The sequence below is a fragment of the Chaetodon auriga genome, chromosome 1 (assembly GCF_051107435.1).
Source record: "Chaetodon auriga isolate fChaAug3 chromosome 1, fChaAug3.hap1, whole genome shotgun sequence".
NCBI lineage: Eukaryota > Metazoa > Chordata > Actinopteri > Chaetodontiformes > Chaetodontidae > Chaetodon > Chaetodon auriga.
The window spans coordinates 951,083-975,609 of NC_135074.1; the positions used below are offsets into that span (position 1 = coordinate 951,083).

The 24,527-nt window shown below is 42.9% G+C and overlaps 1 protein-coding gene across 1 annotated transcript; it reads left to right on the plus strand.

Annotated features, from left to right (window-relative positions):
- The first annotated feature begins 1,962 nt into the window (after positions 1-1,962).
- Positions 1,963-5,783, plus strand: fgf19 (fibroblast growth factor 19). Its single transcript, XM_076739297.1, has 3 exons — positions 1,963-2,173; positions 2,300-2,403; positions 5,463-5,783. The coding sequence occupies exons 1-3, from the start codon at positions 1,963-1,965 to the stop codon at positions 5,781-5,783; spliced, it is 636 nt and encodes a 211-aa protein (XP_076595412.1).
- The last annotated feature ends 18,744 nt before the right edge of the window (positions 5,784-24,527 follow it).

Below are 24,527 nucleotides of genomic sequence, written 5' to 3' on the forward strand. Positions count from 1 at the left end.
CTCTGTACAGTTTTTTGGATCAACTGTGCTGTGTTCAAGAAATATAAAATTAAAGTTGGCTTTAAAAGATAATTCCTGTTTTAGGCTGCCATCTAGTGCCAGAGGCTATACTGCTGGAAAAGTCATTTGTCAACATAGGCAGTAACACCATCTTCCCCCAGAGGGGATTAATTTTAAAAACTTACCAACGATAAGCTTTTAAAGTCTGGGCCTCAGGTTGCATTTTGGTGAATGGTGATGTTTGCTCTCCATTACAGTTTAACTTGGTTGTATGTAAATGAAAGGCTGGGCAGCGGAAGCACAGGCCAGAACGTGATAAGAGCGGAAAGAAGTCTGTTATTTTAGTGTGGAGTGACCCAGTCTCACAGCTCTGCTTGGATTCAGACCAATCTGTAGACTTTAACCTATCCACAAATAAAAAATGTGCAATTTGACAGAGTACATTTTGTAGCACTTTATGTAACATAATTTTGCAACATGATCATCAATACAAGACACATGCAGTTTATAGGCATAAGCCACAGTTCTTTTTTTTTTTTTTTTTTAACTTGAGCTAAAACTGTTCCTTGTGCCAGACTGCTTTACATCCCAAACAAGATTACTGCTAATACTTTTATCTACTACTACTATTGCTGCTGCTGCTACCTCAATTAATACTGCTGCTGTTGTCAGATCCTTTGCCTAACTTAAAGGAGCAAAACCACAGTGTAAAAGTGTGTTACATGTTTATCCATTACAAGTCCTGCATTGAAATTCTCTTAAAATGTGAAAATAAAACTACTGAATGTGAGGCTGTATTATAATATTGAATTGTTGATACTGATGCATTACTGTTTACGTAGCAGTTTTATTGTAATTGGTCAATAATAATGCAACATATTTTATGAGCTCATCACATTTTGGATGTAACATATAATAACATATAAATATAACATTCCCCTTAGAATTGTAGCAGAGTAGAAGTACAAAGTGGCATCAGATGAAATCTTTCAGTACAAGTATGCCTACCTGAGAGCTGTAAACCAGTCTTGAGTAACTGTACGGACTTAACTACATTCCACCACTGCACTACTAGACTACTACTACTACTACTATTTAAAATAATCATAATAACATTATTATTATTATTATTATTATTATTATTATTAGTAGTAGTAGTAGTAGTAGTAGTAGTAGTAGTAGCAGTACAATAGTTGCAATACTATCACAAAAGTTTGGTGCATGACTACTTTTTGTATCTGATTTTAAAGATTCATAGATGACCTACAGATGACTCAGCCCATTCACCTTACTCTATGTGGTGTGCACGTAGCCTACTGGTATGCCAGAGGGAGACATTTTCCCTCCCTCCAGGAGGTGTACTTGAGTGTTCTATAGAGCCCCTGTAAGTCATGTCCTGCATTCAGAGTTAGTGCCAAACTCCATTCTAAGTGTATGTTTCCTCACTTATAAAGTAACAACTATATATATATGTTTATGACCTTGACTGAATCATGCAGTGCTGATGGTACATTCAGCATGCATTTTATTTACCAAGCAGTACCTCTAATCAACTAAGTTTCTGAATTTGAAATTTGTCTTCTTGAACAATACTTCCCCATGAAGGACAAAGCTATTAAGAGTAGCAAAATGTCAAATTTCCAGCCACTTTAGAAAGTGTATTTATAAGTGTATTTTAACCGATATATAACACTTCTGAATTGCTAGAGTTCTGAATGAAGTTCATACAGACATGAAAAGGGCTCGTGTGGGCTCGTCTGGGGCCAACAGAGAGCTATGATTCAGTTGGATATCCTGCAGGGGTGTGTTGTGGTCTGCTTCTGGGAACTGGATTTTGGAAAGGGGTTATCTGTAGCTGATAAGGGCCACATTTATAAGGCTGGGTTAGGATGAGACTAACTCACTTCATACAGCCAACTGGGGGGAGCAGCAGCAGAGAACTTACACCTGATTTGATGAATCATGCTACTGCTCGTGGTCACTGTATCCATTGCCAATATGTTTTTTTCTATTGGAGTTGTTGGCACGCCTCTATCAGACCAGGGGCCCCACATCGCCCACAGCTGGAGCCAGGTGGTCCGGCTCAGGCACCTGTACTCTGCCAGACCAGGATTGCACCTGTTGATTAGTGGGGATGGACAGATCCAAGGCTCTGTGGACCAAACTCTGTACAGTAAGTCAAGCATTTTGAAACATAGACATAAGAAGATGCGAACTCTGATGCTTGTCGGTAAATCACATTGATGACTGGAGATGACTTGGTGGGATTTTTCATTCTGAGGATTGATTTGAACTGCAGGCCTGCTGGAGATCCGTCCAGTGGATCCAGGCTGTGTTGCCATCAGAGGAGCAGCAACCGCACGGTTTCTCTGCATAGAAGGTGATGGAAGATTATACTCATCGGTAAGGATTTCACAGGACGAGGTGACAACCTATTGTCAGTTCATTTCCATATCTGTTACTAATGACGTGAAAATAAATGGCAAAAGATACTATGTAGTCAAAAGTAATTATTATGGCAGGTCATGTGTCATAGAATGAAAAAAAAAAACTATGATTTTGTCTGATTACCACTGCAAAATGATTATTATAATGGCTAAATCTTAACTATATTGTTAATGTTATCTAATAGTTAAGCATATAATCTAACATTTACAACTGCAAAAAAAATACGTATGCAGCTAAAACTGAACGTTTAAAAAAACAAAAAACTTCAGAGCATATTTAACTGACATTTAACACATGTTAAATGAAAAGAACTTAAGTCAAAAAAATATATATCTCAAATATCAGAATATAGAAGGCTCACATGAACATCAAAATAGCAGATATAAGATAACACAGATAAATAAATGCAGTAAAATGATAAATAAAATAATTATTCAATTATTCAATAACTTGATATTTAATGACCGAATGAAAATAAAATAGCCAAATTAATAATAAGATTAATGTGACTGTCATTCTTATTGCCATAGTTTTATGGGAGTTTGGTTTTATTTCATAATGCCCTTCAAAATTAGTTTTAATTCACCAATCCCTTTCTCCTTACCTTTCACCCATCACCTGTCACACTTCCACTGCTTGCTAAGTTCAACAAGTGAGTTGCTGTTTTGCGAGAGGCATACTCTCTCTGTTTCTATTTTTACATTGCCGTTGCACCACAGGTAACAGGTGCTAGGAAGCTAAAGTTGGTCAATTTCCTCAAAGCTGAACCTGTACCTCAATATTGCAATGACATCTGTAATAACAAAAATAACTAAATCCAGACTGGGAACATAACCTTGCCAACAGTGTCTCACGCGGTTGACTACATTATGTCTAGATATAAATGTTAGATGTTTTAAAAACCAGTCTAATATTGTTATTTATCTGGTATTTCAGTTTTTAGCTGCTGAATGAACTCCATTCCCATCAGTCTTCGACCCTCACAGGTTGTATATGACTAGCAACACAAGAGGCAGATTGAATGCCCCAAAGGTTCCAACTCTCAAATATTTGACACTTCAACTGCTTTTATATCTCAAGCCTCAGCTGACACTTAAACTCCTCTTAGTGTTTAAAGTGTTTAAAACTAAATATTCAACTCTTTTTAGCACTTCAACTGATGCATGAACTTCATTCTGAACTAAAACTTAAGTTGATATTTTTAACTCCATTCAGCAATGTGACTTTGACTGAAAATTCTACTTTTTGCACTTCTACTTAAGTATTTCACTTTAACTTCTTCAATATTTATATATTTATATTATATGTGCTTTAAGAGGAAAAACTTCAGCAACAAGCCCACGTTCATCTTCAGCAATTTATAGGCTTTTCAAATTAATTTCATTAATTGTGGCTATTTTGAGTTCCATACATAAATAAATAAATAGATAAACCATTGAGCATGTTACACCTACACATCTCATAAAATAAGACTACGAAAATATAAATCGCACCATGTTATTAATTATTGCTTGCTCACCGTTAACTATTGTTACAAATAGTAACTGTGTAACAACGGTGATCTCTTGATAAACCGTATTTTTACAAAACTGCAGATTAATAAAAAAGAAATGTTTCTCCACAATTGGATATATAGTCAATTTTATTAAGAAGCTTTTCAAGGAACTTCAAGAAAGATTTCTGTTGGTACTGTTGACCTCAGGTCTCCTGCTCCTTTTCATATGCTGTTAATCACCGTCCATGTTCAGAAAACACTGCAGGCCAGTCAGGCATTCATTCAAACAGAGGACCAGTTCATCAACCTTTGTCCGGTGTGGTGAAGGGTAGGACGTGTTTGCAAAGTGAAAAACCTGAATGAAAAGACCCAGCAGCAACAACAACCTTGGCCTCTGGCTTTCTCTTTTTGGCCAAAGTAAACAGCCCTCGAAGAACTTACAGCAACATTTACGTATGTTTTTTTTGTTGTTGTTTTGTTTTGTTATGTTTTGTTTTTGTTTAGTATAGTTTTTTTTTTTTTTTTTTTTTTGATAAAATGGTCCTATATCTGAAAACTTGACATCTGACCTTTGTTAAAACAAGACAATGTCATTTTTGCTGAACAGTGGCCCCTGTGTTCACAAATAACAACTACACAATGCCATGAAATGCTAAAAAATATTTAGCAGCAGCACAAGTATAGAAAAGTCATAAAGTCAGCAAACTGACCTAGTAATGTCTGTCATAGAGCAATATCGATCCAAAGTTTGCTAATATTAGCTAACATTTGCCACAGTTAGCCATACTGGAACAAGTACAGTTGCAACAACAAAAGCCCTAAGTGTACTCAAGTGAGCATAGGTATGTTTTATTAGTTGTGAATTTAACTTTTTAACTGATGAGGAAGAATGTATGATTACTTCTTTCAGTGGTTGGACAGTCCTGCTTTAATTCTTAAAGTGATACCATTTTTGAGTGATACATTACATGATATACACATTAAGTGATATAAAACATAGGTAATGATATTTTTTTTACATGCAAATTGTGTGAGGTATATAAGTATTTAATTTCCATTATAGCATTTAATATGTAAAACAAGCAACAATCTAATATCTTTATAATATGTAAGTAGATACATAGGCATGAAACTATAGCAATTTGGCTGAAATGGAAACAAAAAGAAAACAAAAATGGAAGAAGTGGAAAGTCTGCTTAGATTAATACGTCAAAGAAAACATGACACTGTCCTACCACACTGACAAATGCAGACAATAGAGATGCATGGAAAGTCATAGCAAACAAAGTCAATATGATCCCAAACAACATTGCAATTAATTGAATTAAGTAATTTGTCACAGGTGTGCCTGGATATTTTTGGGGCCCTAGGTGCAGTCCTGCTTTGTTTTATTGATAATCCAGTCCTGACAGAGACCTAATTTTCTCACAAGGATCATCTAAATTCCATATCATCTCAAAAACTCAGTATTTGTCGAGCATGGACATTTTTACATGTGAACATCTCCCATCATTTCCAGCACACCTACAGCAGAGATGACTGTGCCTTCAGAGAGCAGATTTTGCCGAATGGGTACAACATCTATGTCTCTGACAGACATGGAGCCTTGCTCAGTCTGGGAAATTACCGCCAGAGGATGCAGGGTCGAGACAGAGGCATACCGGCTCTAGCCCAGTTCCTCCCCCGGATCAGCACCCTGGATCAGGCCTCATACACTGGACTGGATGTCCTGGACCAGACAGGACAGAGCACAGACCAAACAGAGGAACCTGTGAACACAATGGACTCGTTTGGAAAGCTCTTTCAGATCATTCACAGTCCTAGCTTCCACAAGAGATGAGACCAGCTCTGAGACACCAGCAACTGCATGTGTTCTTGGGTGTTCTAATCTGTCTGAAGCCTGAAACTGTGCACTCCTCCCTGCATGTTGTAAAACCAGGAACTGCCTGCATTTTCAGTCACTCTGCACCCAGTCTGCGACATCCTTCCAGCACTGTCCTGTCATACATGACTGAACAAAAGTGCAGTGTCGTACGTAGTGGAGAATGAGACCTGTATTGAGTATAATGTTCCATCCTGTCTTCTCAGGAACAACCTTCATATTTACTGAACAAACAGTGTGCTTGTTCTTTCTCTCCAAAACATATCCTACAGTACACAAGGAGACATGTGTTTGACATTATGCTTCTTTTAGAATAAATACAAGGTGACAGAGGAAAAAATGCTACAATATTAGTTGCACTATATGATTGTAGGAAGCCATAAGAACAAGCTCTAAAAATGTAATAAAACAGACATTCTGCCTATAATGATTGTTTGCTATTCAAAAACAAAGTCTTTCTGTTTAGAACAGACAACAAGCATGGGATTTCCTCAAGTGTTCCCTTGAACACAACAAGAATCTCAGGGTAAACTGCTTCAGTGAACTGAGGAGGAAGAAAAAGACTTTGCTACCTACCTGTAGAAGAGGACCAGGATGTTGGTAAAATAAACTGCAATGGATTAATAAATTTAAAACAAGTACTACTTTTCCTATGCCAAGCCATTAGTGTTCTTGCAGTAGTATAGTTGTTGTATTTATTTGGTTATTTAAATATCCAGAAGTTTCGATGTGAGTGTCTTGTATGCTATACTGAATGCAACCCTGCAACTGTTTGCATTGTTTGATGTTTAATTTGATAAAAGATTTTGGAATTGTTTTAGTCATGATTAAAAAACATTCAAAGCAGGGTCACTGTGTGAAATTAATGTTTATTAAGGTGGAAATAGTTGTCTGGTTAAAACAAATAATAAATTTAGAATTTCTAAAACATGTTTTTCAAATCATATACATTAGTTTTTCTCTAATATTTTTGAGAAAAGAGAAAGAGAAAGAATCACTAAGCTTGTCTTTTATATGCAAGAGACATTGCTCTGGTTTATATTGCCATTCATGGTCTGAGTCTTAACCCGAAGCCACATTAACTCATATACATGTCAAGCCTAAAAAAATCTTTTACTTTATGCTGTAAACAATCTATTTGCCAGTTAATTATATTAAATACAATAATTTCTGGAAGATGGCAAGGAGAATCTGAGTTCAAAGGTCCACAAACTAATGATTTAAAACTTTCAACCCCATGTGTGGTAATTATTATAACAATAGAAGTCTCAGTTAGTCTCTGCTGGCAACTCCTAGAGACTACGATGCTAATTACACCCAAAACACAAACATGACTGTCAGAAGTGCAGAGACAATGAATTGATAATTAATACAAAATAAGCAAAATAAGACAAAATAAATAACAACACAAGAATTCTAATATTACATTCATACAAATGCATACAAATATTGCATTCGATGTTACATTTCTGGAAATAAGTGCTAAATGACAAAAAAAAAAAAAAAAAACAGATTAGTGGGGCAGGTGAGAAGGAAGACCATGAGGTTATAAAAATCAAAAGGGTTTGTCCCAAGAGGAGCATGACTGTGCTGATGTAATATTTAGCTTAACACATTATCTTTCGTGTAGAGTTGAGCTTTTGTCCTGAGGGTCATCATACAAGAGACTGTCCAAAATAGAAATGATGAATCCCCATCAGAACAGGATTGGACTCATGTTTTCTATCCTTTCATAATCATTATCAGTATCAAAATCAAATTCATTACAATATTTCCAATGTAACAGTCTCATATTTGTCCTTATGGTGGTGCTAAAGGAAAGATCATGGGGTTCACTAAAAAGAAGCACCACAATATCCACCTTTTTTTGTTGAGACCTGTGGAGTTCACTCTAAAAATTGATGAGACAGGAGTGTGTATTGACAATAGGGGAGAGTCTGGTGTGGGAGAAAAGTTAATGTTTGACACAGGAACAGTTCCATGTTCTTAAAGTGGCGAGAGAAAAGGGGTTAATTCCCCTTAGCACAGTAATGAGGAAAAAGAAGATTGTGTCTTGGACAGTCTTCAGCATTAGAAGGCAAAAGCTTCTCCAATTCAGAAAGAAGATCCAATAGTTTCTGCAGGTAATGAGCAGTTCTAATCAAACGTCACCGGAGCCCAAAACGCAAAAAAATAACAATGATACAAATCTTTGGTGTCTGCCGGACATGGTCGTCCTAGCATTTGATGCAGTTAAGGGTATCTTCACTCCACTCATAACTTGCTATTACTCCAAATAAACAAGAATCACTATGGATCTAAACTTATTTGGCTTGTAGTTTAGATTTGGCTCAGCCATGCTACACTCCTTTGCAATGTGTCTCTCCTCTCTCCTTCATACACTCCCCTCACATGTCAGCAATTATCACCCACTCCCTCTTAGGTGTTATCAATCCTCTTCTGTGCAGTACGGGAGCAGTCTGCAATTCTTTGCCACTCATGAAGGATATCCAGAATCCTTTGTCTCTCCTGGCTCTCCAAATCCTCAGCACTGGGATAAAACAGTTTCATGTTGTAGACATTCAGTTTCAATATCCTTGCCAGTTTCCTCCATTACAACTTGAATTTAGGGGTCTTAGCTGAGTAACCATTCGGTAAGGGCTTCTTCACTTTGCAACCAACTTGGTCATGAATTTGTCCTTAGCATTGGACTTCAGCTTTAAAACAAAAATCCCATCTTTCTTTTTTGTAGTTCCTTAACTGTTGTTATGTGCTTTCTCACCACTTTCTTTTGCCCTAGAATACAGCTGTTTCAACTGATGGGCAATGTCGTAAAGAGGAGAATCTGGAGTAAGAGCACCTTTTTGTACAAGTTTATCCACCAGACTTTTCTGCGTCCTTACCAGTTGCAACTCAGCAGGCAAGACACCAATTGTTTCTTGGAATGCAGAATTCTGAGCAAATCAACTCTGGGATATCCTTTTCCCAATTTTTATGGTTGTCATTCAAAGCAATCGTGTGTCAATGTACAATTTATTCATGCTCTCATGTTCGTACAGGGATGATAGGTGGTGGTAAGAGGGAGCTACTTCCAAATGAACAGCTCTGCTTGACAAACAGGTAAAGATGACACCATAACGCTTGTACGGACTTTGACCTCTCTTCACCTCTAAAGGCCCAAAATAATCCACTCCCACATTTGTAAAGGGAGGGAGATCAGGAAGAAGCCTTTCTTTAGGTAGGTCTGCCAAGCCTCCCCTTGTACCGTCTACAGAAGTAACACTATGATGTGATTTTTCTCACAGCTGAAGTGGCACTTGTTATCCAGAACTTCTTTCACAGCATTGAGAGTGTACGATTTCTTCCACTGTGACCCACTTGTTGGTGCATATGTCTTAATATGAGTGTGGAAATATGCTGATCTTTGGACAAGATGAGTGGATGCTTTGTTTCTTTGGGCAAAGCTGCTCTACTCAAATGTCCACCAACTCTTACCAGTCTGTCCTCCAGACATGGGTCCAGTTTGTAAATAGAACTGCCCTTTGGTATAGATTTTCCAGCTGATAAGGCGGCAATCTCCACCTTAAACTTTTTCTGCTGACTGTAGCGAATGATGGCAATTTCAGCGTCCAAAAGATCCTCAGCTAACAATGTTTGAGTCACGTTTGGAAACGTCTGTCCTCATTCTTTATGTATTTGAGCACTGAGGTGCTGTCAGTCCAGAAAGTTGACTTCTCCAATGGCAGCTCCAGTTCTGCTCTCAGCATCTGATCAGCTCGGCCAGGACAGCAGCTGTAAGCTCCAGACGGGGAATGGTTATTTGTTTCAGGGGGGTGACTCTGGCCTGAACTTTCGTGCAGGAGAACTGCTTGGCCTGTCCTGGATGTCCCCAAAGAGTGGGTCAGAAATGATGTTAACTTGCCATTCAATCAATGAAACCAGATCTTTAAAGCGAGCTCTACGGTTATGTCTCTCCAAGACCTCGTGTGCTTTTGTCCTTCACATTTCTCTGAATTTGAATGGTAGCTTTGCCATGATTGCTGTCATGTTGGTTGGCATGTTGAGCTCTTGCATATAGTGAAGCTCCTCCATCACATTACAACAACCATGCAGGAATAGAGAAAGACTTGTAGAGATTTGACATCCTCTGACTTCACTGCAGGCCAGGCCAGAGCCTTCTCTATATATCAAATCAAATCAAATCAAATCAAACTTTATTTATATAGCACTTTTCATACATAATGCAACACAAAGTGCTTTACAAGAGTTAAAAACACTATAAATAAGAACAGAACAACACCAAAAACCCAACCCTCCCACCCTCCATATGTACTAACACACACCCTCAAATACATGCATACACACACACACACACACACACACACACACACACACACACACACAGACATTCTCACCACAGACAGTAGCAGGAGTAACGAGACACGGCAAGGCACTGAGCATTGAGGAGAATCCCACCTTTGGGGCCGTCCACACCGAGAGGAGTTATCACGGACTATGAGCACAGGGGGCACCGGCACCCGGGCCCCCCCGACCCTGACATACCGGCGAGTCCCCACACCAAGGTAGGGAGCCCCCCCACCAGCCCGAAGGGGCCCGAGGACAGCACCCCCGGCAGCAGCCAGACACTACTCTCAGTGTGGAGGACCCCCAGAGGAAACACTGGAATTAAAAAAAAATAAATTAAACAGTTAAAAGAAAAGAAGTTCATAAGATAATAAGTAAAGTAAATAAAATAGGGTAAAATAATATAAGAATGCTCTGCTTCTTGCACCTCCAGAGCATGTGTTTCCTTTAAAGCTGCAGCTCTAGCAAGAAGTGCAGCCTTTTCTGCCTCTGCTTCAATGTAGGCAGACGCTGTTGTGTGACCACTTTTGCTGCTGCTTTTACAGCTATAGGTGCTTTTCTGGTGAGAACGTTTGCTGGAAACGATATGCTGTCCTCTGGTTGAACATCATCAACCATGTCACCACTGTTTTCATTATTTTTTAACCATTCTTTTATACCATCAATGAAACCATTTTCAACCAACATTTTTACAGCAAACCGTGTATTTTGTTTGTGTGCAATTTTTGCTTCTTCACACAAACAAAGAATTTCTTCCAGTGCACATTTTACCTGCTTAACATTATTTTTATGCATATTTTCTTCAGTTACTTTTCTTACATTTTTTACCTTGCTTAGTTTACCTTTTCTTTCATTTTGTGACTTATCACGCTTTTCAACAAAGTCCTTGTGTGTAACAGGCTAGTGGAGGACCCAATTGCAGCCGATTTACAGGGAATACGGGGAAACGGACAACCGGAGCAACAATGTGCCGTACTGAGCAGAGAGCCGGCTCAGGGGGAGTTAGTGTGAAGAAAGCGGATCGAACGCGAAAATCATGGACAGATTTCGGCGTGGTTGAAACCACTCTCGGAGGAGTAAAATGCTCTTTGAAACCGCCGAGGTGGTAAGATCTGCACACCCGCAGACACAGGGCTAGGACAGAAGGAGTAGTCGGGAACAGGCGAGGTCGGACACCGGAGATCAGTCTGGACAAGAACGCTGGAGAGTCTGACATGGTGCAAAGACAATCTGGCAACTGGGAAGAATGACAGCGTGGCTTAAATACCCTCCTGATGACTCTCATTGGCTATGTGTGCAGATAGGCAGGTATGGGGCGTGGCTGAAGAGCTGAAGCACAGGTAAGTGCTATGCTGGACTGTGACAGAACCCCCCCCTCAAGGGACGGCTCCTGACATCCCAAACACAGTCCAGGCTGGGGGCTCAGAACTCCTCAGACACTGTCCCGTTGTCCTTCTCGAGCAGGTGGTGGGTGGGAAAGGGATTGGGTGGAGAGGGGTTCACCAGGTCTGCCTCTTCACTGTCAGATGGTTCTGGGGACTGCACTCTTCTGCCTCTCCTCCGGATCCCGGCAATGGTGGGTTGATCAGGGTGGCGTTGGTGGAAGTCCTTGATGAGGTCGGGGTCCAGGATGTGCCGGGCGGGTACCCAGGACCTTTCTTCCGGGCCATGTCCCTCCCAGTTGACCAGGTAATGGATTCCTCGGCCTTGTAGGCGAGAGCGCAGTAGTCTCTTGACTGTGTAAGCTGGACCTCCTTCGATGATGCGTGGTGGTGGTGGAGCAGGCGTAGCAGGGGGCAAGGGGCTGTTCTTACAGGGTCTCAGGCGAGAGACATGGAACGTGGGGTGGATGCGCATGGACCGGGGTAGGTTGAGTCTTACTGCAGTGGGGTTGATGACCCGTTGGATGGAAAAAGGTCCGATGAATCGTGATGCCAGCTTGCGAGACTCAACCCGGAGGGGTAGGTCCTTGGTGGACAGCCAGACCTTCTACCCCACCTGGTACTCTGGTGCAGGGGAGCGACGGCGGTTGGCGTGGGCAGAGTAGCGCTCTACAGCTCGTAACAGGGCATTGCGGGCCTGGGACCAGATGCATTTGCAGCGCTGGACGAATGACTGGGCCGAGGGGCAGCAGGCCTCCTGTTCTTCACTGGGGAACAATGGAGGCTGATAGCCGTAGACACACTGGAAAGGGGACATCCCGGTGGCCGAACTAACTAGGGAGTTGTGCGCATACTCCACCCATAGAAGCTTTTGGGACCATGACGAAGGGTTGCGGGATGCCACACAACCAAGAGCCACCTCCATCTCCTGGTTGATGCGCTCTGATTGGCTGTTGGTTTTGGGGGTGGAACCCGGAGGAGAGGCTGGCCATTGCTCCCAACTGGTTGCAGAACTTCCTCCAGAAAATGGAGGTGAACCGGGGGCCCCGGTCTAACACCACATCCCTGGGGAGACCATGTAGGCAGAAGACGTGGTGTAGCATCAGCTCAGCGGTCTCCTTGGCTGAAGGGAGCTTGGCCAAAGGGGACGAAGTGCGCCATCTTGCTGAACCTGTCCACCACCGTCAGCACTACTGTGTTGCCACTGGAGGGGGGCAATCCGGTGGCAAAGTCCAAAGAGATGTGGGACCAGGGTCGATAGGGAACGGGGAGAGGATGGAGGTGGCCAGCAGGTGCCTGATGCGAAGGTTTGCTCTGATTGCAGACAGCGCATGCCCGGACGTACTGCCGAGTGTCCTCCTCCAGTGTAGGCCACCAAAATCTCCGATGGACCACCTCACATGTCCTGTGCGCTCCTGGGTGGCAAGACAAATTTGAGGCGTGGCCCCACTGGAGTACATCCAGCCCCAGCGCGGGGGGAATGAACAGGAGCCCTGGAGGGCAAGTACTAGGACCTGGCTGGTCCTCGCTGGCAGCCCGGTCTCTCTCCTCTATTCCCCAGAGGACTGGGGCCACCAGACAGGAAGCAGGCAGGATCGAGGCGGGCTCCTGGGGAACTCTCTCCTCCTCCTTGTCATGAGAAAGCGTCTGGTTTGCCGTTACGTGAACCTGGACGATAAGAGAGCACAAAATTATATCATGTAAAGAAAAGAGCCCACCTGGCCTGCCGGGAGTTCAACCTCCGCACTGAGTGAATGTACTCCAGGTTTTTGTGGTCTGTCCACACTAGGAATGGCTCCTTGGTCCCCTCCAACCAATGGCGCCACTCCTCCAAGGCCAACTTCATTGCCAACAACTCCCGGTTCCCGATGTCATAGTTCCTCTCAGCCGGGGAGAGCCTGCAGGAGAAGTAGGCGCAGGGGTGTAGTTTCTGGTCCTTGGGGGAGCGCTGGGACAGGACAGCCCCCACCCCTACATCCGAGGCATCCACCTCCACCACGAACTGGCGGTCAGGATCTGGCAGTTGCAGGATGGGTGTGGAGGTGAACCGGTCTTTCAGGGACTGGAATGCCTTAGCTGCCTCTGGAGTCCACTGGAACCCCACCTTCACCGACGTCAGGGCTGTCAGGGAAGCCGCCACGGAGCTGTAGTTCCTGATGAACCAGCGGTAGAAATTGGCAAAGCCCAGGAAGCGCTGTAACTCCTTACGAGAGGTGGGGACAGGCCAGGACGTCACAGCCGAGACTTTAGCAGGATCCATCTTGATGCTCCCAGGGGAAATGATGTACCCCAGGAAGGTGACAGAGGGCGAGTGGAATTCACATTTCTCAGCCTTGACAAAGAGGGAGTTCTCCAGCAGGCGCTGAAGAACCGCTTGGACGTGGTGCACATGTTCATCACGGGTCCGGGAGAAGATGAGAATGTCATCCAAATATACGAAGACAAATTTATTCAGCATGTCTCTAAGAACATCATTGACAAGGGCTTGAAAAACAACCAGGGCGTTAGTGAGGCCAAATGGCATCACTAGGTACTCGTAGTGCCCAGTGGGTGCATTGAAGGCTGTTTTCCATTCATCTCCCTCCTGGATCCTGACCAGGTGGTAGGCATTGCGGAGGTCCAGCTTGGTGAACACGGCGGCCCCCTGCAGGAGTTTGAAGGCCGAGGAGATCAAAGGAAGAGGGTACCGGTTCTTCACGGTTATCTCGTTGAGTCCGCAGAAGTCTATGCAGGGTCTCAGGGAACCATCCTTCTGCCGCAGCCCCAGAGTCCACGAATGTAGCCAAAGTGTGGGCGGAGCCTGGCAGCAGGAGTTGCATCTGGAGCAGTGGGCGTGACGAAATGGAGGAGGATTGTGCAGAGGTGCGGCTCACTAGTACTCCCCCCTCTACTGGTGAGCCCTTTCTTTTGCTGGGCATCTGGCTACGAAATGTCCTGCCTCCCCACAGTACAGGCAGAGGTTCCCCTGGCGACAGCGCTGTCTCTCCTCAGCGCGCAGACGGGTACGCCCCAGTTGCATAGGCTATGGAGCTTCGGCAGGAAGGGACGGCGAAGTGATGAAAGCAGAGGTGGGGGTGGAGCCGGCGGACTCTCCCCCGTAGCGCGGAGGGCTGCGGTGAATCGCGGTGGTCTGGCGTCTCTCCCGGCGACGAGCCTGAACTCTGTTGTCGATCCAGGCTGCCAGTTCAATGACGCCATCAAGAGTCGCTGGCAGGTCGTAGGAGACGAGCTCATCCTTTATATACTCTGCTAACCCGTGAAGGAAAGCGTCCCGTAAGGCAGCCAGATTCCAGTCACTCAGGCGACCTTGAGTGCGGAAGTCGATGGAGTAGTCGGCGACGGATCGCGCGCCCTGGCGCAAACTCAGGAGCGTGCGAGCTGTATCGGCGGAGCGGGACTCTCGGCCGAACACTTTACGGAGCTCATCAGCGAAGGCTTGGAAAGATCCGCAGGCAGGTGTGTTCAGGTGTGTCCCACTCCGCTGTCCCCCATAGACACGCCCTCCCGGTCAGCTGATTCACAGCGAATGCCACCCGGGTCCGTTCAGCGGCAAAAGTCTGAGGCTGCAGTGAGAAGAAGATCGAGCAACTGGTGATAAAGGCGTTGCACGTCTCGGGATCCCCGTCATAACACTCAGGAGGGTTAACTCTGGGCTCAGGACTGACAGGTACAGCAGCAGCTGCAGCGGCAGCATCGGCGCATGACGACGCCCCCGTCGTTGCCGGTCGCTCGTGCGCTTCCACCAGCCGCTGAATCTGCGCAGCGAGGACCCCCATAGTCCGCTCATGGGACGCAGACATGGCTGCCATCATGGCCTCATGCCGCTGGATTGCGCTCTCTAACCAATCTAAGTGGCTTTCAGGAGGGACCGGTTGTGCTGGGTCCATGTCTGGCCAGATTGTACTGTAACAGGCTAGTGGAGGACCCAATTGCAGTACCGGCCGATTTACAGGGAATAGGGGAAATGGACAACCGGAGCAACAATGTGCCGTACTGAGCAGAGAGCCGGCTCAGAGGGAGTTAGTGTGAAGAGAGCGGATCGAACGCGAAAATCACAGACAGATTTCGGCGTGGTTGAAACCACTCTCGGAGGAGGAAAATGCTCTTTGAAACCACCGAGGTGGTAAGATCTGCACACCCGCAGACACAGGGCTAGGACAGAAGGAGTAGTCGGGAACAGGCGAGGTCGGACACCGGAGATCAGTCTGGACAAGAACGCTGGAGAGTCTGGCATGGCGCAAAGACAATCTGGCAACTGGGAAGAATGACAGCGTGGCTTAAATACCCTCCTGATAACTCTCATTGGCTATGTGTGCAGATAGGCAGGTATGGGGCGTGGTTGAAGAGCTGCAGCACAGGTAAGTGCTATGCTGGACTGTGACATTGTGTGTTAATTTAACAGGTCTTCACCCAATTGTGTTTGTTGAGTCAAAACTCAGATAATATATTAAATATAAAATATTGGCACTGTGAAAGAGGACAAGGCTGGCTGGAACCAACGTTCCACCTTCAATTTCTGGTGGGAATGGTTCATCAGAGCACCACTGTGGGAGTGGAAACACCTCCTTCACAGACAGCCTTCTACTCATCATCTCACTTGTGCTGCCTCTCAGCAAACAAAGGAAGACACTGGAGAAGGACTGTTCTGCTCTCGGTTCAACCAAAGACACTACTGGTATGGAATTAAAATGGTTGAATCACTGAAAAACACTGATTTTGAGTTTGTGAGTTTGTGTTTCTGTTGAAAAATACCTGACTTGATGTGCAAGAAATAAGCAACACTCATAATTATCTCTGAGTTATGTTGAGAGTATTTGTTGCTTAATAATATTATTTAAACATATTAATTGTTTAGCTTATTTACATTTGGTCTTTGCATATTCATGTTTGATACTGGTGACTCATAAACATAATTTGATTGGTAGTAATTTGATGTTGATGGGCAGTATAAGGAATATTAAATTTTGTTGTATAGTTTTTTTTACTGTGTCCTCATTTGTTAAAGCCCCTAGGATATTGTTTGAGATGATATAGTACCAGAGATGGGTTTGGAAGTAATTCTACTTTAAAGTGATGATATTTAGCTTGTGAAATAATGTGTATTTTTCTTTGTTCTGTTAAAGGTTATCAACCTAATTACTCTTACTTAACTGAAATTTAGAGAAGAAGAGAAGAAGAAGTGGATGTGAACTGACACTGAATGAGGATTAAAATAAAGAGGAAAGAAGAGTGAGTTGTCCCGTGCGTCCCTTAAAGTTGACCAGGGGCCCGTTGCACAAAACTAGGATATGGGATTAAGCCAGGATATGTTGGTTATCCTGGCTCAACTTATCCGTGATCCGGTTGCACAAAAGCAGGGGTAGTGGAAAGTGGCATATGTTATGGGATAAGTTACCATGGAGATTTATTCTGTGGAGCTAGCCTGCTCCAGACCAGGCTAAGTTCCAGGATCTATTTAATCTCATCCCTTATCTCAGTCAGCAGTCATCACAAACAGAAACCAATAGTTATTCCACTGCCCACTACACATTGTTATCACATTCAACTAGATCCACTGTCATTATTTAAACATTAACACAAAACCTAAGCATCATTAATTTCAATTTTAACTGATTTCATTAATTTCAATCTTTGTAGATAAATGATGATTTTAGATGATGTTGCAATCATTAGATAGACAGTTTCCCATAGACTAGATATAAAATACACATCCAATATAAATATAAATACACATCAAAGAGTAACATGATGTTCCTTTATTGAATAAGGATAAATCAAAGTATCAGTTCCTTTCAAAACTGAAGTCACACAGTGACACATACAAGATAGAAAGCACAGAATCAAAGCATATTATACAACACAAGAATAAATACACATTCAAAGGTCTGTATATAAAACACCCCACATGTCTGCACGCTGAAATAAATGCAGGACAAATCCGTACACAACAAATGAACAGACAAATGAATGGATGCAGTAGCCTCACTGCAAGCTCGTATACACACGGTATACAGCACAAACATAAGAGGCCAAATCAATCTAAATTGAAAAAAAAAACAAAAAAAAAAACAAATTCCTCTGCCAATGCAGGACATATTAAAATGAAATTCACAGCATGCGTCTCTGCCAATGCAGGCCATATTTAACTGAAATTTAAAGCATGTTAACTAAAGTAATTCAACACATATTGGTCCCTGACCAGCTGACCACTGTCGTCATCAGGCAAGATGGCAGGATTGTCCCAGTCCATGTGTGATGGCACTCTGGGGGCACTCTCCTTCCTCAGGCAGGCCACATTGTGAAGGACAGCACAGGCCACAGTGATGTCACATGCCCTCAAAGGGCTGACCCGTAAGTCATGGAGACAATGAAAGCGTGCCTTCAGGAGGCCAAAGGTCATTTAAATCCTGGCCCGTGTCCTGGCATGGGCATGATTGTAGGCCTGCTATGCTTCCTGGGGGTCTGTGTACGGTGTCAGGAGAAAAGGCTGGCAGGCATACCCCCTGTCCCCCAGCAAGACACCAGAGAATTCACCTGTCAATACAAAATCTCATTATCACAACTTCATAAATAGAATGACATTCATGACACAGCTATGATGTAAGTGGTTAATGTGCATTCTTAAGTATTAGTCAGAGCACTTACCATTCTGCAAGATGTTCTTGTATTTAATCTTGACTTGCTGCCATGTCCCAGCCATGTTTAATCTATATACACACACACACTTTTATATTTGCTAATAAAACAACATACATGAGTTACATTTACACAATGTCACTCACATCTGCAGTCAATTTCACTTACAATTTCAAATGATTCATAATCAGAGTATAACTACATTTTCGGAGATGTAAATTAACTATTTGGATTGTAATTGTGATGGTTTCAGCGGAGCAGTGAGTGTGTGTTTGTTTGCTACTTATGCATTCAGGCGGTCTGCAATGCTTCCTCTTGTTGTTTTATAACTGTGGCGGTGTTGCCTTTCTTTTTAATTTGGTCCTTCACCTCCTCGTAAGCCTCCATGAGAATTTCTGCCTCCGACGGGGAAAAGTATGCCGCTCTAGTTGCCATGGTGAATCGGTGAATCTGTGATCGATGGCGGGGTCTATTTGAGGAAGCCACATGCACATACTTATCCAGGATAGGTTTCACCTGGCTTGATGAATCCGTGTCCGAACAAACAACAAACCTTGTATTAATCCTGACATTAAGGCTCATTTAAAGGAGAAGAAGAGGGCATTCAAGTCAGGAAACAAAGAGGAGCTGAAAACTGTTCAGAGGGAGCTAAGAAGGAATATCAGGGAGGGAAGGATAGATACAGGAAGAGAATGGAGGAACAGCTGCAGGAGAACAACACCAGGGGAGTCTGGAGAGGCTTGAAAACCATCTCAGGCCACCAGGAGCCAAACTCCCCCCCAGTATTCAGCTCACCTCAATCAACGCCACCCCCCACTGCTCCTCCCAGCCCCCCATCCACTTCACAAGACACTCGAGCCCCCCTGCTCCAACTTGTCCCTCACACCTCTCCAGGTAAGGAATCAGCTCAGGAGGTTAAAGACCAGGAAGGCTGGAGGACCGGACAGTCTCAGTCCCAGGCTCCTCAGATCCTGCTCTGATCAGCTGAGCGGGATCATTGGACATCTGTTCAACCTGAGCCTGAGACTAGGAAGGGTGCCACGCCTCTGGAAGACGTCCTGCGAGGTACCTGTGCCAAAGACCCCACATCCCTAACATCACACCTCATGAAGGCCCTGGAGTGGCTGGTCCTTGCCCACCTGCGCCCCCCGGTGAGCTCATCCATACATGTACATGTCACCTGTTAACATACTGTGTGGCATATGTTTTTATGGTTTAATAGAAATCATTTGCACTACCTGCACCTACCTCATACTGTTTACACTGTTTATACTGTATATACTGTTTATACCTCATGGCACTCACACTATTTACGTGTATTTATATTTTTTTGGATATTTGACTATTTGCACTTCTGGTTAGATGCTAAACTGCATTTCGTTGTCTCTGTGTTGCACTCTGACGATGACAATAAAGTTGAATCTAATTTAATCTATGTAATTTATTGAAAAAGCTTCATAATATGGGACCTTTAAGCAGCCTAGTTGGGATGGGGTCAAAGAGACAGGTTGATGGCTAAGATGAACAAATCATTGAAGTTACTTAGTGAAGGTCAATGGGAGAAAAGCAGCAGGTTTAATAGCTATTTCTCCTGTGTTGCTAATAATCGGAATTTTATCTTTTATATTTATATTGGAATTTTTAAAGAAGCTCATGAAGGCATTACTGTTAAGGGCTACAGGAATACATGGCTTAATGAAGTTATGACTCTCTGCCAGACTTTTAAGACTACATCTTGCCAGACTAAACCACATTTTTCCATATGAGTGGAATGCCATTTCCTTTCAAATTTTTACAATGTTTTTCAGGTATACCATGGAGTCAACCTCCTATTGTCTTCTTTCTTAGAGGGACAATACAGTTGAGTGTCATTGGCTGTGAGCCTATGAAGTTTGTGATCATCAACAAGATGATCAATTTGGGAAGGACTAAAGTTATCATAGGAGTTATGTTATATTGAGACATATCATTGAATTAAATGCTGACTGAATCATTTCCTTAAATTTAGCTACAACTCTATCAGACAGCCATCAGGTGTAAGAATTTAGAATTTTTGCTTAATGGCATGTCATTTGGTAATGGGAATTAAAAACTGTGAAAAAATTCTGATAAAAGAGGATTTTGTGAAGAGACTATAAAATGGTTTGGTTTTCAATGCCATATGCCAGAACAAGGTAGAGGGTGTGGTTAAAAGTCAGTGCAGAGAGACTAAGCTTGTGAGGGTTTATGTATACTCTGACAGAAGAAGTAAGTAATAAGATAAATGATGCAAAGGCTATCATTATCAACGTCCACATGAAAATTTTAGTTTTAAGGACAAAACTAAATAAAAGCTCACAAACTTCAGATAAAAATGCAGAATATAGACCAGGAGCATGGTACACTATGACAATTAAAATTGGCTGTAGTGTTTTCCAGGTTTTGCCAGGTCCAGGCAAAATTAATTAATTTTAGTATTAATGTGACTCAGGAGAATAGCCTCATTTAGGCTAACATACTCTTGATGACAGCCAGGTTTCAGTCAGACAAAATAAATCAATCTTGTAATCTGATAATAAATAATTTACTGATACAGCTTTAGTTGAGAGAGATCTGATGTTTAAGAGTGCACATTTAATTCTCCTATCTTTTTGTACTATTGCAGTAGTGCAGTAGGTCATCACCCACCAACCTGAAGTAACTACAGCACTTTCTTGGGTTTGCTCATTTTTACAGCTGCAACAGCCATCTGGCAGCACCACTCACCATTCTCACCTCCACCTCATCTCCATTCTGCTGGACCCTTGTGGCAGAGTCAGCATTTCTGCAGCTCAAGCACGGCTTCATCTCCATGCTGGTCTCCACTAAACCTGACCCAGAGCTCCATGTCATTGTGGAGGTGGATGTTTCTGACACCACTAGGGTAGGTGTTGGGCTTTCCCCCTCTGATCAAAAACTCCATCCATGCACATTATTATCTCATAAGATGTCTCGTGCAGAGAGAAATGAAGACATTCTGAACTGTGAACCCTTGGCAGTTGGTTTTTGAAGAATGGCGTCACGCTGGACGGTGCAGTAAAAACACTCCCACACCCTGATCACTAATGTCTGAACTCCCAGAAAGTCATCTGGACCTTGTTTTATGGTTGGTTCAGGTTTACATTCACCGTACAGGTTCACTGCTGATAACTCCAGTTCTGAGACAGATCCCATCCTTCAATCCCTGCATCATTGCCGACAATTGAGTCCCATGCCTGCTAAGCCTAGCAAAACCAGTCCCACCCAGGTAAAGGTTCCAATAACATTTGACTCATTCTGATATTCAGTGGGCTCACTCCACCCACTTGACCGGTCACCTGGTGTGAATGTAACACTTGTCTTCCTGCACCACCGCTTTTGGTGACTGTCCACGGAGAGGGATGTTCAGGAGGTCGTCTCACCCTGCTGGGTCTTTGCCCAAAACAAAACCTCTGCTAAACCAACCTCTGCTCTGCTTTGCACAAATACAAAGTGTAAACAGCCACCAAGATGCATTGGGATCTGATCACTTGAGCAACTCTCTGAGGTGGACGGGGATACATGTGACCACGTTTTGTAGTGTTAGGCTAATGCATCCTGATGCATCCCAAAAAAAGATGCACAGTACCTTGCAAAAGTATTCACCCCCCTTGGCTTTTTACCTATTTTGTTACATTACAACCTGTAATTTAAATGTTTTTTAATCTGAATTTTATCTCATGGATCTGCACAAAATAGTCTAAGTTGGTGAAGTGAAATGAGAAAAATATATACAAAAAATAATTTAAAAAAAAATAAAAAACTGAAAATTGGCATGTGCATATGTATTCACCTATTCGCCCCCTTTGCTATGAAGCCCCTACAAAGTTCTGGTGCAACAAATTAACTTCAGAAGTCACATAATTAGTGAAATGAAGTCCACCTTTGTGCAATCTAAGTGTCACATGATCTGTCAGTGTAAACACACCTTTCCTGAAAGGCAGAAGAGGCTGCAATACCACTAAGCAAGAGGCGTCACACCATGAAGACCAAGGAGCTCTCCAAACAAGTCAGGGATAGAGTTGTTGAGAAGTACAAGTCAGGGTTGGGTTATAAAAAAATATCCAAATCTTTGATGATCCCCTGGAGCACTATCAAATCCATCATTTTCAAATGGAAAGAACATGGTACCACAACAAACACGCCAAGAGAGGGCAGCCTACCAAAACTCACAGACTAGGCAAGGAGGGCATTAATCAGAGGCAGCACAAAGACCAAAGGTAACCCTGAAGGAGTTGCAGAGTTCCACAGCAGAGAGTGGAGTATCTGTCTATAGGATCACAATAAGCCATACACTCCATAGAGCTGGGATTTATGGAAGAGTGGCCAGAAAAAAAGCCATTACTTAGTGTTAAAAATAAAGAGGCACATTTTAAGTTTGCCAAAAGGCATGTGGGCAACTCCTCAAATGTATGGAGGAAGGTGCTCTGGTCAGATGAGACAAGAATTGAACTTTTCAGCCACCAAGGAAAACACTATGTCTGGCGCAACCCCACCACATCCCATCACCTCAAGAACACCATCCCAAACAATGAAACATGGTACAGCATCATGCTGTGGGGGTGTTTTTCAGCAGCAGGGACTGGGAAACTGGTCCGAGTCGAGGGAAAGATGGATGGTGCTAAATACAGGGATATTCTTGAGCAAAACCTGTTTCAGTCTGCCTGTGATTTGAGACTGGGACGGAGGTTCACCTTCCAGCAGGACAATGACTGCTAAAGCAACACTTGAGTGGTTTAAGGGGAAACATTTAAATATGTTGGAATGGTCTAGTCAAAGTCCAGACCTCAATCCAATTGAGAATCCGTGGTCAGACTTGAAGATTGCTGTTCACAAGCAAAAACCACCCAACATGAAGGAGCTGGAGCAGTTTTGCCTTGAGGAAAGGGCAAAAATCCCAGTGGCAAGATGTGGCAAGCTCATAGAGACTTATCCAAAGCAACTTGCAGCTGTAATGCCATAAAAGGTGGCTGTACAAAGTACTGACTTTAGGGGTGTTAATAGTTATGCACTGAAGTTTTCTGTTATTTTGTCCTATTTGTTGTTTGCTTCACAAAAAAAAAAAAAAAAAACATCTTCAAAGTTGTAGGCGTGTAAATGAAATGATGCAAACCCTCAAACAATCCAATTTAATTCCAGCTTGTTAGGCAACAAAACATGAAAAATGCCAAGGGGGGTGAATACTTTTGCAAGCCACTGTAACAGGAACATACCTCAACAATGCAGGACATGGTGGTTGCTTTGGTTCCAGCGCACCAATGCTTGAAAAAAATGGAGAGGCGCACTGATGTGTGTGGAGTACAAGTTCCTTTTTCATCTTGTCCTGTGCTGACTTGCAAGTTGCAAATGATTTTGTCCTGTCAATCTTACCAGTTGGCACATGTATATTAGTTCTTGAAACATTTTTGTTGTGTTAGCTAGCTGTTAGCCAGTGTGAAACAAATATGGTAACACGTAATAACTGTGTGTGGGGCCCTTTGACAGTGTAGTGGAAGTGACGTAGGCTGTAAAGAAATCTGAACACAACTGGTCAGATGGATAACTTGGAGATGTATGATTGCAGACTGATTTTCGAGTGAAATTGATAATTTCACTCGTAGTAAACCATGCAATAAGCGGGATGATTCATCATGTCTGGGTTTATTTCTCCATATCAACCTTCTCACTCTTTCCGTGTTAACTTTACACAAAGTTACTAGTTCATGTTAACTCATCCCAAATCTGGCTTGATTGTTAATGCTCTGGTCGAAAATTATGAACATATAGGGACAGTGCATTTTTGGGGGGTGACATTATATGTTTCATATTATGCCGTTTAGTGCTAACTAATTAGCACTGGCCAACTTCTAATCCCAGTAATGATAGCACTAAGCTAGCTTCTTCGGTATGTAAGTATCTTTATCTTGCAAGCTAAAGCAATAAGTGTGTGAGTCCAAGAAATGTATATTGTATAAAATGGTTCAATTTTGCACGTTATTATTGACATTACCCGTGATGTTTCTCCAGGGCTGGCGGCGTTGCCCTCCATGTTTGCCTCGGGGACATGCGCATGTGCAGTTTGAGGAAACGCGGATCGATTACCTTCCCCTGCGACTTGACTGTGACCTCAGTGACGTCATTTCAGCACTTTTCGACTTGTACCCGTAAACTTGAATTTGTATTCACAGCTTTTAGACTCATACTCACATAAAAACAATCCTAACCCGACCCAATTTCACAGACTCACGTATATGACAGCAGAATTTTGTGTAAAACAACTTTTATGACATACAAATTGTTCTTAACTACGAATAATTAAATTATG